We start from the raw sequence: 14,654 nt of genomic DNA, 5'->3' as shown, positions 1-14,654 counted from the left end.
TCCAGTTGCAGAGGGAGGTGTTCAGGCCCAGTAGGCTCAGTTTTAATATCAGTTTATGTTAAAAGAACCTTCGATGACTCCAGAGGTTCTAAATTTAGTCAGGAAGAACAAAAGAAACATAGGTAAGTTAGGTTTAGGAAGCTAAAATCAAATTGGGCCCTTGGTGGATATAAAGATAGGAGGAAAATGCTCAAGCAGTGATGTTAGCGAGTCCAAAAGAGCCCATGAAACTCCTTAGTAGGCAGGAGCAAGGATCAGCCCAAGGCAATTATATTTCTATCAAATAAGGATAACTAAGAAGGTAGGTCCACTCAAGGATAAAGGTAAGAATTTGTGTTTGGAGTCAGAGTAAGGGGCTGAGGAACCAAATGAGTACGTTGCCTCTGTATTTACTGAGGAAAAGGATTTGTAGGGTAGTGAAGACAGAATGGGGCATGGTAATGTGAATGTTTTGGGATATTTTGAGAGTAAGAAGCAGGTACTGTTGCATCTTCTGAAAAGTATTAGGGGGGGATAAGGCAACAAGATCTAATAGTAGCAACGTGCACAATCTGCTGGAGGAACTTAGCAGGCCAGGAAAAGTGTACAGTCGACGTTTTGGCCAGGGCTCTTCAGGAGGACAAATGGTATTTACCCATGGAGTCAGAGAAAAGTACAGCGCAGTACAGACCTTTCAGCCCATCTAGTTTATGCTGACCTATTTAGACTGCCCATTCCCATCGACCATGATAGTCTTCCTCACCATCCATTATTAAAAATAGCAAGTAAAGAAATTGCTGGGGCTTTGACATTGAACTTTGTGTCTTCACTAGCAACAGGCGAAGTCCCAAGGATTAGAATGTGGCAAATGTGTCTTTGTTCAAGGTAATTATACTATAGGGCAGTGATTCTCACGTCACTGGTAGGGAAACTATTGGAGGAAAGGAATGGCCTACTGAGGGAAAGCAAGTCTGGCTTTTTGCAGGGCTAGTCAGGCCCTATAACCTTGATCATAAGGCAGTGGACTTCAGTAAAACATTTTATAAGGTCTGTAGTGGTAGGTTGATTCAAAATGTAAAGATTCATGAGATGCAGGGTGAATTGCAAAGTTGGGTTTCGAACTGGCTTGCTCATAGAGGATGGAAAATGGGGGTGGGAGGTTGTTATTCTGACTAGAAGTCTGTAACCAGTGGTGTTCTACCAGGGTTAGACCTGGGAACTACTACTTCTAATTTTATCAATGACTTGGATGAAAATCTAAATGGGTGGATTAGCAAGTATGCAGATGTCACCAAAATTGGTGAACTTGGGGGGGACAGTGTAAAGAGCTATTAAATATAGAAGATATAGATAAGTTACCAATATGGGCCAAGGAGTGGCAGATGCAGTTTAATCTGGGCAAGTGACTTTGGGAGGTCAAGTTAAAGGAAAGAGTATAGAGTTAATGGTAGGCCCCTTAATACCATAGAGGTATGGAGGCATGTTGGGTCCAGATCCATTGCTCACAGAAAGTGACTAGGCACGTGGGTAAGGTGGCAAAGAAGGATATGGAATGGTTGCCTTTATTGGTAGGGATATGGAGATCATTCTGCAGCTATATCAAACTTCAGTTAGACCACATTTGAAGTATTGTGTGCCATTCGAATCACCCCATTATACATGGTGCTGGTGAACCACGGTGACATTCTGCGGGCTACGTACTTTATAGTGACACATAAGTACTTTGATAATAAATTTACTTTGAACTAGAAAGGAAGTGGAGTCTTTGGAGAGGCTGCAGTAGATGTTTACCAAGATGCTGCTTGGAGGGTATGAACTGTAAGGAACGGTTAGACAAACTTTGGTTGTTCTTCCTAGAGCACCAGAAGCTGAAGGGAGACCTACAAAAGTTTTTTTTTTAAATTATGAGAGATATAATTTGGGTAGGCATTCAGAATCTTTTCTCAAGGGTAGAAATGTCAAACACCAGAGGATATGTTTTTTCTACACCAAAGTGGTAGGTGCCTCAAATGAGTTACCGGGGTAGAGGTGGAAGTAGGTAATTGGTGAAGTTTGGGGCTTTTAGATAGACGCATGAATATGAAGTGAGTGGAGGGAGATGGATGGTACACAGGAGGAAGACATTTAACATAAATTGGTAGCAAGATCAGTGCAATATTGTGGGCTTAATGGCCTGTCCAGAACTTTAATATTCTTTGTTCTATATTCATCTATGAGTTCTCCTTGATCAACTTTCCCTGTCGCAGTTTCAAGGTATTTGAGTAAAGTTGTCATACTTAATTTAAAATTCACACAGAGAGAGGTGGGTGCGTGGAATGCACTGCCAGTGGCAGTGGTGGAGGCAGATACAATAGGTTTTTTTAAGAGACTCTTAGATAGGTACATGGAGCTTAGAAAAATTGAGGGCTATGCACTAGGGATATTCTAGGCAGTTCCTAGAGTAGGCTACGTGGTTGGCACAACATTGTGGGTTGAAGGGCCTGTAATGTGTCATAGATTTCTATGTTCCATGTTCTAAAATTTTATAAAACCATGTTAACCAGGTTTAATTCTCATTGCCTTTCACAAATGATTAGATATTTCCTCTTTAATTATTGACACTAAGGGTTTGCCCATAATAATTGCCCTATATTTTCTTGCCTTCTGTCTTCCTTTTGAATGTTGTGTGTTATCTTATCTTCTAGTTACTTGCCTGGAGTTTTGAAAATGTTCAACCAAGAGTATCAGATCCCAGCACTTGGTCTGTTGGGATCGTTTGTCTGCCTATAGTCTCGTGACTTTCTCTGAACTTTATTCCTTGAGATTTGTGATTAAAATTTGCCCGTGTGATATTCTTGGGATATTTGCAGTGCACCCCTCCCCATGGCGAATACTGCAGAAATGTATTTGTTACACTTGTCATTTCCTGGTTTCCTGTTAGGAATTCACCAGCTTCATTTGCTTGCTCTTGTATTTACATTAGGTAACTTTTTTCTGTAAGTATATCATTAGAAACTCTTAACATTTGTTTTTAATATTATAAGCAAGGTTTCTTTCAAAATCAATTTTCTCCCTTCTAATTCAGTCTTTTGTTGCAGGATCGTAAAGTATTCCCAGTCTTCTGGCTACTTCCAGCCCCTGTCACTTTATATGCCCTAATTTTTTGATTCAAGTTTAATTTTCATTCAGCCATATATGAATTCCCATGAATACAGGCAAACAAGGAAATTTTACTCTGGGGCCAAGGTGCAAAACACAGTACAGATAGTCACACACATCACAAAGCACGCAAAGCACACACAAGATAGCAAGCACATGTAAGATATCAGTAAAATACAGGCACAGCAAATTAAGTCCAGAGCGAGTTCATGAATGCCAAGAAACCTGCAGTTGATCACAATGCAGCTTGTCTTCTGCTGAGCAAACACTGGGGGGCAGCACTGACTTCAGCCTGGATACTGTGCCGCAGCGTCCCCAGTGGAGTGCACCGGCTCCAACGCCTCTCTCTCCTGGCAGCGATAAACAGACTTAAGTGCCACAGATCCAGCCTTTAGCAGTCTACGAACCTCCTGGTTCATCCACAGCTTGAGGCCCAGTCCTCGACATAGCCGAGGCCACGCAGCTCCTCCAACACACGCCACTGCCATCTGCTAATAAATCAGTGAATCGGGCTTGCAGCACTCCACGTTAACAATGTCTGAAAGGGTCCTACACTCACAAGAAAAACGACCAAGATAGTTACTCACCATTAGACTGCACGCCCCTTTCATGCATGACTCCTATGCAGCCTCACCAACACAAGCAGCAGCACGATCGTCTAGATAGGTCGGTCAAGTGACTCAACAGTAGAGGTGGAGGTGTATGCCTCACAATCAATTCCTTAGGGTGTACTAATATTGCTCACCAGACCGCAAATACTTTGCTATTAAGTGTCAGCCGCCTTACCTGTCGCGAGAATTTTCAGTGATCTTTTTGGTAGTGGTGTACATGCCAGCCCAGGCTAATGTCAAACAGGCTGTGATGAACAGGCATGAAACAACACATCTTGATGCCTTTCCCATCATTTTGGGGGATTTTAACCAAGCCAGCTTGATAAAGCCCCTAAATGATTATTACCAACATGTCACCTGTGGTACTAGAGGAAATAACACACTGGATCACGGTTACACCTAGTTCAAGATGGCCTACCACGCCCTCACTTTGGAAAGTCTGATCACCTGGCTGTACTTCTACTCCCTGAGCATAGGCAGAGACTGAAGTCTGCAGCACCAGTAGTGAGGACCAAGAAGATATGGATCAGGGAGGCACTGGAGTGTTTACAGGCCTGCTTTGAACCGGTGGACTGGAATGTGATTAGGGAGTCACCATTGAGCCTGGATGAGTATGCCACAGCAGTCAACAACTCCACTAAAACCTAGGTGGGTGATTGTGTGCCTATGAAAACTCACCGTACACTCCCAAACCAAAAACTGTGGATGAACCAAGGGGTTTGTAGCCTGCTGAGGGTGAGATCTGTGGCATTTAAGTCTGGTGATCCAGGTCTGTGTAAGAAAACTAGGTACGACTTGCAAGGGGATATTTCAAGAGCTAAAAAATAATTCCAGGAGAGGTTGGAAGTGACTTTGGATGCACGTCAACTCTGGCAGGGTTTGCAGGACACTACTTCCTACAAACCAAAATCCAAGACAATGAATGGCAGCGATGCTTCACTACCAGATGATCTCAACGCCTTCTATGTCTGCTTTGATAGGGAGGATAAATCCATAACTATGAAGATCACCGAAGCTTCTGATGACCCTGTGATCTCTGTCTCGGAGGCTGATGTCAGGCTGTCTTTCAAGAAGGTGAACCCTCTCAGGGCAGCAGATCTCGATGGATTACCTGGTAAAGCTCTGAAAACCTGTGCCAACCAACTGCTGGGAGTATTCAAAGATATTTTCAACCTCTCACTGTTACAGTCAGAAGTCCGCACCTGCTTCAAAAGGGTAACGATTATACCACTGCCCAAGAAGAGCAGGGTGAGCTGCCTGAACAACTGTCGTCCAGTAGCACTCACATCTACGAGGGTGAAATGCTTTGAGAGGTTGGTCAAGGCTAGGATCAACACCTGTCTCAGGAAGGACCTGGACCCACTGCGATCCACTGCCTATCGCCACAATAGGTCTACAACAGATGCAAGTCTCATTGGCTCTTCATGCAACCTTGGATCACCTGGACAATACAAATGACTATGTCAGGATGGTGTTGGTTGACTATAGCTCAGTGTTTAAAACCATAATTCCCACAATCCTGATCGAAAAGCTACAGAACCTGGGCCTCATCTGTGCAGACTGGAAAAAACATCTCCAACTTGCTGATAATTAACACCGGCGCTCCACAGGGATGTGGGCTTAACCCACTGCTCTCCTCTCTTTGACCGTGTGGAAAGGCATAGCTCAAACAGCATTTATAAATTTGCTGATGATACAACCCTTGTTGGCAAAATCACTGATGGTGATGAGAGGCACTACAGAAGGGAGATACACCAGTCGAGTGGTGTTGCAGCAACAACCTTGCACTCAATTGTCAGCAAAACCAAAGAGGTGATTGTGGACTTCAGGAAGGGTAGGACGAGGGAACAAAAAACAATCCTCATAGAAGGATCAGAAGTGGAGAGAGTGAGCAATTTCAAGTGCCTGGGTGTGAATATCTCTGAGTACCTAACCCGGACGCAGACAGCGGCTATATTTCACCAGGAGTTAGAGGATATTTGGTTTGTCAACTAAAACGCTGGAAAACTTCGACTGTGGAGAGCATTCTGACTGGCTGCATCACTGTCTGGTGTGGTGGGGGGGGGGGGGGGCTACTGCACAAGATCAAAATAAGTTGCAGAAACTTGTAAAATTAGTCAGCTCCATCATAGGTACCAGTGTCCAAGACATCTTCAATGAGCAGTGCCTTAGGAAGGCGGTGTCCATTATTTAGGACCCCCATCACCCAGGACATGCCCTCTTCTGATTGTTACCATCATGAAAGAGGTAAAGAAGCCTGAATATATATATTTGCTATAATTGATTTACTTATTTATTTTCTCTATTTACCTGCTGCCGTTAGGTTAACAAATTTCATGACAATGTGGTGATATTAAAACTGATTCTGATTGATCTATCCTTGTTACTCATGGCCAAATATGAAATAGGCTGCACTTGGAAGGGTTCTGTAACATACTGTTTTAAGAAGCAATATAGATTGTAAAGAAGGCAAAGACAAACTACTTCTGTAGAACCAAGTACAACCATAGTCATGGACCATGATTGTCATACAACAGGGCACATGAGTGATTAGACTGAAATCTTCCATGACAATTGTAGTTCCCAACACACATGCCTTAGATACTTACCCAGCTGTGCTCCACCCCAGTGAGAGGCTACATTTTTGAGGAGCTAAAGACCATTCCCACCATTGTCTTCTTTTCCAGACGAAGAACTGGCAGATGGAAATAGATTCGAGCAGTGATCTATTTTGAGAAGATAGACCAGGGGAGGACCTGCACAGTAAATGTAAAGGCCCTGAATAGCATACCAGAGGGTACAAATACACAAATCCATTGTACATGGTGACAGAGATAGATAGGACGGTGAAGATGTTGACTTGCTTGCTTTCATCAGTCAGGGCACTGGGTCAGTATGTCATATGACAATTGTATAGGATAGTTGTCGAGACCACACTTGGAGTATTGTGCACAGTTCTGCTTTCCACACTACATGATGCCATTCAGCTGGAGAGGGTGCGACTGGGGCTGGAGACTGGAGAGGCCGGGGCTGCTTTAGGTGGCAGGGGCTGGATCTATGGAGGTATCTGATGTCATGAGGGATGTAAAATGATGGTCTCAGTTTTTTACCTCCAGGATAGGGGGGCGCAAATCCAGAGGGTGTGTAGGTTTAAGGTGAGAAGGGAAAGGTTTAGAGTAGACCTAAGAACAAATGTTTTTTTTTACAGAGCATGGTGGATTATGGGACAAGCTGCCAGAAGAGGAGGTAAAGGCATTTTTAACAGACATGTAGAAAGATATAGAGAGATATGGGCCAAGTGTACACAAAAGGGAGAAGTTTAGACAGGCACTTTGACCAACACGGATGAGTTGGGCCAAAGGGCTTGCTTCCATGTTCTATGCTTTCAACCCAAATGAATTCTACATTACTGCCCACCAACAACCAACACAGCTCCCGTCATTTCAAAGTCTTATCTAATAGTTTTGGTAGTTAAGTAGGAAGATGGAACAGTACAGCACATGTTGTTTTGCAGAACTAGCAACTAAACACCTCACTAAAAATAATCCCTTCTGCCTACTTGATGTCCATATCCAGTTTCTGCTCATCCATGTGCTTATCTAAGAATCCCTTAAACACCTCCGTCATATTTGCCTCTACAGCCACCTTGACAGAGCATTCCAGGCAGGCACCACTCTCTGAGTATAAAAATAAACTTGCCCCATACTTCTCCTTTGAACGTACCGCTCTCACCTTCAGTTCGTGCTCTCCAGTATTAGACATTTCAATGCTGGGAAATGATACTGGCTGTCGATGTTTTCTGTGACTAAGTTGGATCCCTTTAACTCTTCTTGAAAGGGGCATATGTAGGATGTATTTTAAATACGATGTGCAAACCTACTCCTGGAGTTGAAGACTGCTTCCACCATTGATGATGGCAGCTGGCTGGGGTCTGAACAGAATGAGTAACTGTTTAAAACCCAGTGGATTTACGCTAAGCGTTAGTCAATAGTGACAAGTTCTAGAGTTTCTGCATTTGCTGATCAAGATAAAGCAGTTTTCCATTTGTTCATTTCCACTTTCTGTCATGAAACAATTGCTAATTACAAAGGGAGATGAAAATCCCCTCTCTTTCAAAAATGATGTTTTCAAGGCTGAGGTCAATAATTTTGTTGAGTTTCAGGGGAGCTTGATAAATGGAGCCAAGATATCTTAGGGTTTGATTAACTGTGTTCCCTATGATTTGATAATATGACATATTGCTCATATTTACCAACATTATTTGCATTGATCTGATGGATAATAAGGCCTAGAATTTCCATAGCCTAGCTGCAAAACAGTATTGCACTGTGCTGTGGAGCAGGAGTTCATAAACACAGCAGATTCTGCAGATGCTGGAAATCAGAGTAATGCATACAAAATGCTGAATGAACTCAGCAGGTCAGGCAGCATCTATGGAGAGGAATAAAGAGTCATCATTTTGAGTATTAGCTCCATCCCAAGGACGGCAAGTCTGAGCACAGTTCTTCCATTTACTGTCTAACTTCCATCTGAAAGTTTTATTCCCGATTTATCAGGAAGACATTCGCTTGGATTAGCTTCCTTTCTTTTGCAGTAAAATTTCTCCGAACAATACCAACAATTCTGCAACGCTCAAAACCGATTTCTGTATGATTTTCAACCTCATGGGTTTGAAAAAGGACAGTTCTTATTTACATAAGTAGTATGACAAGCGTCTTTTTCCTGTCCGATTTCCCTTTAGGCCACTCTTTTCAGTGGTCCAACAATTAAATTGGATAATTTGTCCTCGGCTCCTGCAATGCCTTGTGCAGAAAGGGGTGCAGACGAGATTCACAAGGACGTTACTGGACTGTAGAGCTTGTATTTTAGGGAGAGCTTAGGACTGAAGCACAGGAAGCTAACGTGAGATTTATGGTGAGGAGATTTAAGGTGGAGGGGACCTGAGTGGAAAGTTTTTCCCATGGAGGCTAATGGTTATATGGAACAACCTGTCAAAGGAAGCTGTAGATATTAGGACAGGTTCAGGGATAGGAGACATTTTAGAGGGATATGGACCAAACAGAGGAATGTGGGAGAAGCTCAGTTAAGTATCTTGGTTAGCATGGACTAGGTTGCCTCTAAGGTTCTATAATGTGTATGTCGGGGGTATTTTACACAAAGTCACTTTCCGCCTTTGAGTCCCTGGGATAATTCCAATCTCCGCCACATCTTACTGCTATGTGAGGGGATTCACTTAGATTCTGCACTTAATAAGAGGAAAATTTGCCTACTTTTTCCTTAACCCAAGGGAGCAGGTGGTGGGGGTATAGGATTTGTTCACATTGTGCAGTTCCTGAAGGTTCAGATATTTGTCCACAGTATTTATACCTCATCCATACAACCTCAGATCAAACCAGCTACTGGAAGAGTTAAATGATTACTCTTCAATTCAAATGGTTCAAGATGGTGCCAAGCTGTGATCTTCTTTGTGTTTGCAGCTCAGACACAACTTCTTAAATTTTTTTTAGGTTTGTGGTTCATAGAGATGGTTTTGGGGACAGTGAGGGGAGCTAGGGGTCTAAATTGTGGTGAATCTGTGGAATTCTTGCTACAGGCAGCTATGTATTTATGTATATTTAAGGCAGAGGCTGATAGATTCATGATTGTCAAGGCATGAAGGGATATGGGGAGAAGACAGGAGATGGAGGATGAGAGGACAATTGGCTCAGCCATGATGAAATGGTGGAGCAGACTCGATGGGCCAAATGGCCTAATTCTGCTCTTGTTGCTTATGGTCTTATTAGGGTTTAGGGGCAGGGAGGTGGGGAATTAGAGGGAAAGTTGGAGACTAAGCCTCCACTCCATGTTCAAAGACCCACGAACCAGCCAGGATGGTCAGAGATCTGTCGTTGCCAAGATCAGAGTTTGAGGCCTACTTTTCGGGGTTCTGTCATTGACAAGTCCAGCACTTGAGGCCTAGAGTTTGGGCCCTCATTCATCATCATCTGCAAGTCCTGGCTCATTACTGTAGATTGAAGCCCAAAGGTCAGTCAAAGATCCGGAGGTTAAGGCCCAATGGCAGGAGCCCAGGTCTGCAAATCTCTGTAGGTCCACCGGAGAAGTCAGGCCCTGTGTCTGCAAATCCACAAGATGCCCCATCCTGGGGTTAGAGGACTGTGTGTGTGTGTGTGTGTGTGTGTGTGTTTGTGTGTGTGTGTGTGTGTGTGTGAGTGTGTGTGTGTGTCTGTGTGTCTGTGTGTGTGTGTGTGAGTGTGTGTGTGTGTGTGTGTGTGTGTGTGTGTGTGTGTGTGTGTGTGTGTGTGTGTGTATGGGAGGAAGAGAGGAACATGGCTTGTTTGCTGTTGTTACTTTGTTGATTGGTATATTCTGTTATTTTTGTATTCTGCATAGTTCACAGATCTTCATGGGCATGATAGAGTTGGCACTGGAATGTGTGGCGACACCTGCAGGCCTCAGCCAGCACATCTTCATGTGTGTGTTGGTCGTTAACACAAATGACTCATTTCACTGTATGTTTTGATGTACATGTAATAAATAATTCTAAATCTTGCCACCTCCCTAAATGCCTACTGCTGGCAGTGCCTCACAGTCCCAAAGGACCCCTACACAAGTGTGATGCCAGTGCCTTCACCATCTCACCCATTTCATTCTGATCTCTAAAGCATTCATCCATGCTCTTCCCATCACTGCATAATCCAGTTCTTTCAGAATATGGCCAAGATTGCAGATGATACAAAGAGGGCCAGGCGGTGTTGAGAAAGCAGGGAGTCTGCAGAAGGGCTTGGTCAGATTGGTAAAATGGGCCAAGAAGTGGCAGATGGAATACAGTGCAAGTAAGTGTATGTTTAACCGGAAAGTCACTAGCATGGGTAGAAGATTGGCTGACTGCTAGAGGGCAAAGAGTGAAAATAAAGAGGGCTATTCTGGTTGGTGCTGGTGACGAGTGGTGTTCCACAGGGGTCAGTATTGGGACCACTTCGTTTCATGTTATACGTCAACAATCTGGATGATGGAATTGATGGCCAAGTTTGCAGGTTACACAACGATAGGTGAAGGGACAGGTAGTGTTGAGAATGCAGGGAGTCCAAAGAAGGACTTGAACAGATTGGCAGAATGGTCAAAGAGATGGAAGATAGAATATAGTGCCGGAAAATGTACGGCCATGCAATTTATTAGAAGAAGTAAGGGCATAAACTATTTTCTAAACAGGGAGAAAATTCAAAAATCATAAGTGTAAAGGGACTTGGGAGTCCTTGTGCAGGATTCCTTAAAGGTTAACTTGCAGGTTGAGTGGTGGGGGGGGGGGGGTGCGAGGTAAGGAAGGCAAACGCAATGTTAGCACTCAGTGAAAGAGCACTAGAATTTAAGAGCCAGGAAGTGATGCTGAGGCACTATGAGGCATTGGTTAGATGGCACTTGGGAGTACTGTGAGTAGTTTTGGGCCTTGTATCTAAGAAAAGATGTGTTAGCCTTGAACAGGGTCCAGAGGAGGTTCATGAAAATAATTCAGGTCATGAAAGAGTTAACGTATGAGGAAAATTTGATAGTTCTGGGCCTATTCTCGTTGGACTTTAAAAGAATGAAGGAGGATCTCATTAAAACCTAACCAATATTGAAGAGCCTCGATAGAATAGAAATAGAGAGGATGTTTTCTATAGTGGTTGAGTCTAGGAGCAGAGAGCACAGCCTCTCAATAAAGGGATGTCCATTTAGAACAGAGATGAGAAGGAATTTTTTTTTAGCCAGAAGGTGGTGAATCTGTGGAATTCATTGCCACAGTTGGCTGTGGACGCCAAGTCACTGAGTATATTTAAAGCAGAGATTGATTGTTCTCGGTTAGTCAGGGCATCAAAAGAAATGGGGAGAAGGCAGAAGAATGGGGTTAAGAGGGATGGAATGGTGGAGCAGACTCAATGGGCTGAATGGCCTAATTCTGCTCCTATGACTTACAGTCTTATCACAAGCTTTGAAATATGTCAGCTGATTTGCCTACAGCGAGCTCAATGTGTTCCTAATGTTGGTTGAAGGATTGATGTTGGTCAGTACTGGGTTAGCACCCTGCTCTGAGATAGAAGCTTGAGATATTTAAGAACATGAGAAATAGGAGCAGGAGTAGGCCATCTGGCCCGTCGAGCCTGCTCCGCTAGTCAATAAGATCATGGCTGATCTGGCCATAGACTCATCTCCACCTACCTGTCTTTCTCCCATGAACCTTAATTCCCCTACAATGCCAAAATCTATCCAAACTTGGCTTAAGTATTTGGTATTTAGCTTTGGGCAGTACCCAGTTGATGATAGGTAGATGATCTTCCTTTAATAGTTTCCTCTTCTCAGTGCACTTGATCCTCAGTAACGACCCTCTGACAATGTAATGATCTTTCATTACTGCCTCACCAACAACGCAACACTTCCTCATTCCTGAATGACCAACCATATACCCTTATTCCTGCTCTTCCAGCAACGCAGTGCCCAGTACTGCCCCCGCCCCCCCCAACAGCACAGTAGTCCCTCAGTCGTGACCGCAACAGTGAAGTGTTCCCTCAGGTAGTGTAGCGGCTCCTTCGGTACCCAGACCCTAAGCAATGTAATGGTTCCTCAGTAAAACCCCTCTGACAATGCAGCATTCCTTCAGTACTGATCGCCCAGCAGTGTGACGCCCTTCTGGAAGGTCTCTCCAACCTTGCAGCTCTACTCATTCATCCCTGAAGTACTGCCCCCTCCACAGAGGCAGACCAAACACGCACCTTGGTATTGCGGATGAAACTGCCCGAATTTTCCCGACCCAACATAAGGCACGAATCGTTTTAAGAAAGAAAACATTTACATTTTATAAACAAGTGAAATACAGAAATAACATTCCATAAAACGTGGTGCTCAAAATCTGATACTTGATGTGATGCTCCGTGACACTTGCATGCTGTGTTATTTTGCTCCAGTGTGATTAATAAGTGCTTCAGAAAGTTTTTTTTTATTCCTAGTTTAAACAAGTTATCTCCATCTTCACTGCGTGTAGCCATCAAAGCAGTGAGGCATTTAGATTGGAATTTCTCTGCAATTGAGCTAGCTTGCCCATGTCCAGACAATTCCTTACTACAGTTATAGTCAAGAATGGGTTTGTATCCCAAACCCAGAGATTTAACTGTAAACATCACTACTGCTGTAATCAAAAACCAGCAGCTTGGTAGATATTTAAAGGAGAATTTCAGATTGCCAAACAGCAGATGTTGCATATTTACCTGGCAAGTTATTATCAGATTTGATCACCAATTTCCTGTTTTGGGGAAACTTCTGTTGCTTATGTTATCCCAAAGAAAGTTAGGATTGATTAATAACTTCTGCTGGCAAAGGATGTCCAAGTTAGAAAGGAATATTACCTTTCCTCAGTAAGGCATCCCCACTCTGTGCAGGCAATTTTGCAACTCTGTTCTAAAGAATAAATGATTTATGTCCCACATCACGTCTGTCACAAAAGACAACGTATTGACTAGAAAATTAGAGTTCCGAGAATTCATTTGTGTTTTTGCTTCCAGGTGGAAAGGTGAGGGGTGAGGAATGCGCTGGTGGGGAGGGAGGGGTGCGAATTTCAAGGAATTGATATAGCAAGTATTCTCTCTATTCCCTCTCATTTTTAGTCAACACGAGATTAACGAGTTAAAAATACAACCGATGTTTTGTAACACAAGGGGTTTAGAGGTTCCACCAATCTAGTCAGATCTTAGTTCCTGCACATTTGGCTCAGATCTCAGATTCTAACAGAAAACCAGGTGTAGTACAGGAATTGCCCTCCTTTGAGAACTGGAAGGTAGGAAGGGATCCGTTTTGACGCTTGTTCCACAAGAGAATTCCAATATTTGTAGTGCTGAGTCCTAGAAAGCAGGGCATCTTCACATGGAGGTTATCCTTTGGTGAAGAAATAGATGTCTCTTTCATCTGATTAAATTGAAGACTTCATTTCCCATTCCTGTAAAATAAAAGAAGCTCATCAGACAGAGGAGTCGGGACGCCCTTGATCTGCCGAGAGGAAATGTGGGTCGGATAATTAAGATAGGATAAGCTTAAACCCACGGGAATTATCTGAAGTATTCAGCAGTTACTAACTCTTGTACATTCTGAATTGTGAAAGCCAGTTAAAGGACCACTGTTTATAATGTACGGTAGCAGCAAGAAAGATCATAGGACATACGAGAGTTCAGCACAGGAACAGCACCAGTGTTTGAACCAACTTTGATGCCAATCTAACTAATCCCATCTGTCTTCATAGGGACCTCCATTCCCTGCATGTTTGTGTGTCTGTGTGCTCTAGGTGTCTACCATTCTCTGTAACAAAGAGAGTTGCCCTGCATATCTCCCTTAAACGTTAGAGCTCAGAACACGGTGTTGTGCTGGCCGTTTAACCTACTCCAAGACCAATCTGACACTTCCCTCCTACATGACCCTCCAGTTTTCTTTCATCCATGTGCCCGTCTAAGAATCTCTAAACTGCCACTACTGTATCTGCCTATCACCATCCTTGGCAGTACATTCCATGCACCCACTAACCTCTGCGTAAAGAACCCTCTATAGTTCCTGCCAATCTTCTTAAAAGTATGTCTGCTTGTATTAGCCATTGGTGCCCTGGGAAAAAGGCACTCGATCTATCACCTTATACACCCCTATCCTAAGGTTTCTTATCACCTTATAAACCTCTATCATCACCTCTCATCTTCCTTTGGTCCAGAGAAAAGCCCTAGCTTGCTCAACCTGTCTTCATAAGGCATGTTTCTTCCTCTCACCTGAATCTTTCCCTCACTCACCTTAAATCACCCTCCAATCCTTTGCATTTTCACAATGGGCAAACCCCTCTGGTGCCTACCATCCTATCCTATCATATGTCGATGTATTTTATTAAAGGGACAGGAGGGGCCTCAGATTAGTGTCCCACCCAGA

General features: G+C 43.5%; 1 protein-coding gene across 2 annotated transcripts in view; it reads right to left on the bottom strand.

The window, feature by feature from the left end:
• Positions 1 to 12,553: 12,553 nt before the first annotated feature.
• LOC132392917 (actin filament-associated protein 1-like 2) overlaps positions 12,554 to 14,654 on the bottom strand; it is a 126,294-nt gene continuing 124,193 nt past the window's right edge. For both annotated transcript variants that reach the window (XM_059967513.1, XM_059967506.1), the window contains exon 17: positions 12,554 to 13,689. In XM_059967513.1, coding sequence (XP_059823496.1) covers positions 13,663 to 13,689 — 27 coding nt within the window. In that variant the 3' untranslated portion in view covers positions 12,554 to 13,662. The remainder of the gene's footprint in view (positions 13,690 to 14,654) is intronic.

Source organism: Hypanus sabinus, chromosome 1, assembly GCF_030144855.1.
Source record: "Hypanus sabinus isolate sHypSab1 chromosome 1, sHypSab1.hap1, whole genome shotgun sequence".
NCBI classification, from domain to species: Eukaryota; Metazoa; Chordata; class Chondrichthyes; order Myliobatiformes; family Dasyatidae; genus Hypanus; species Hypanus sabinus.
This window is presented reverse-complemented; position numbering and strand designations above follow the sequence as displayed.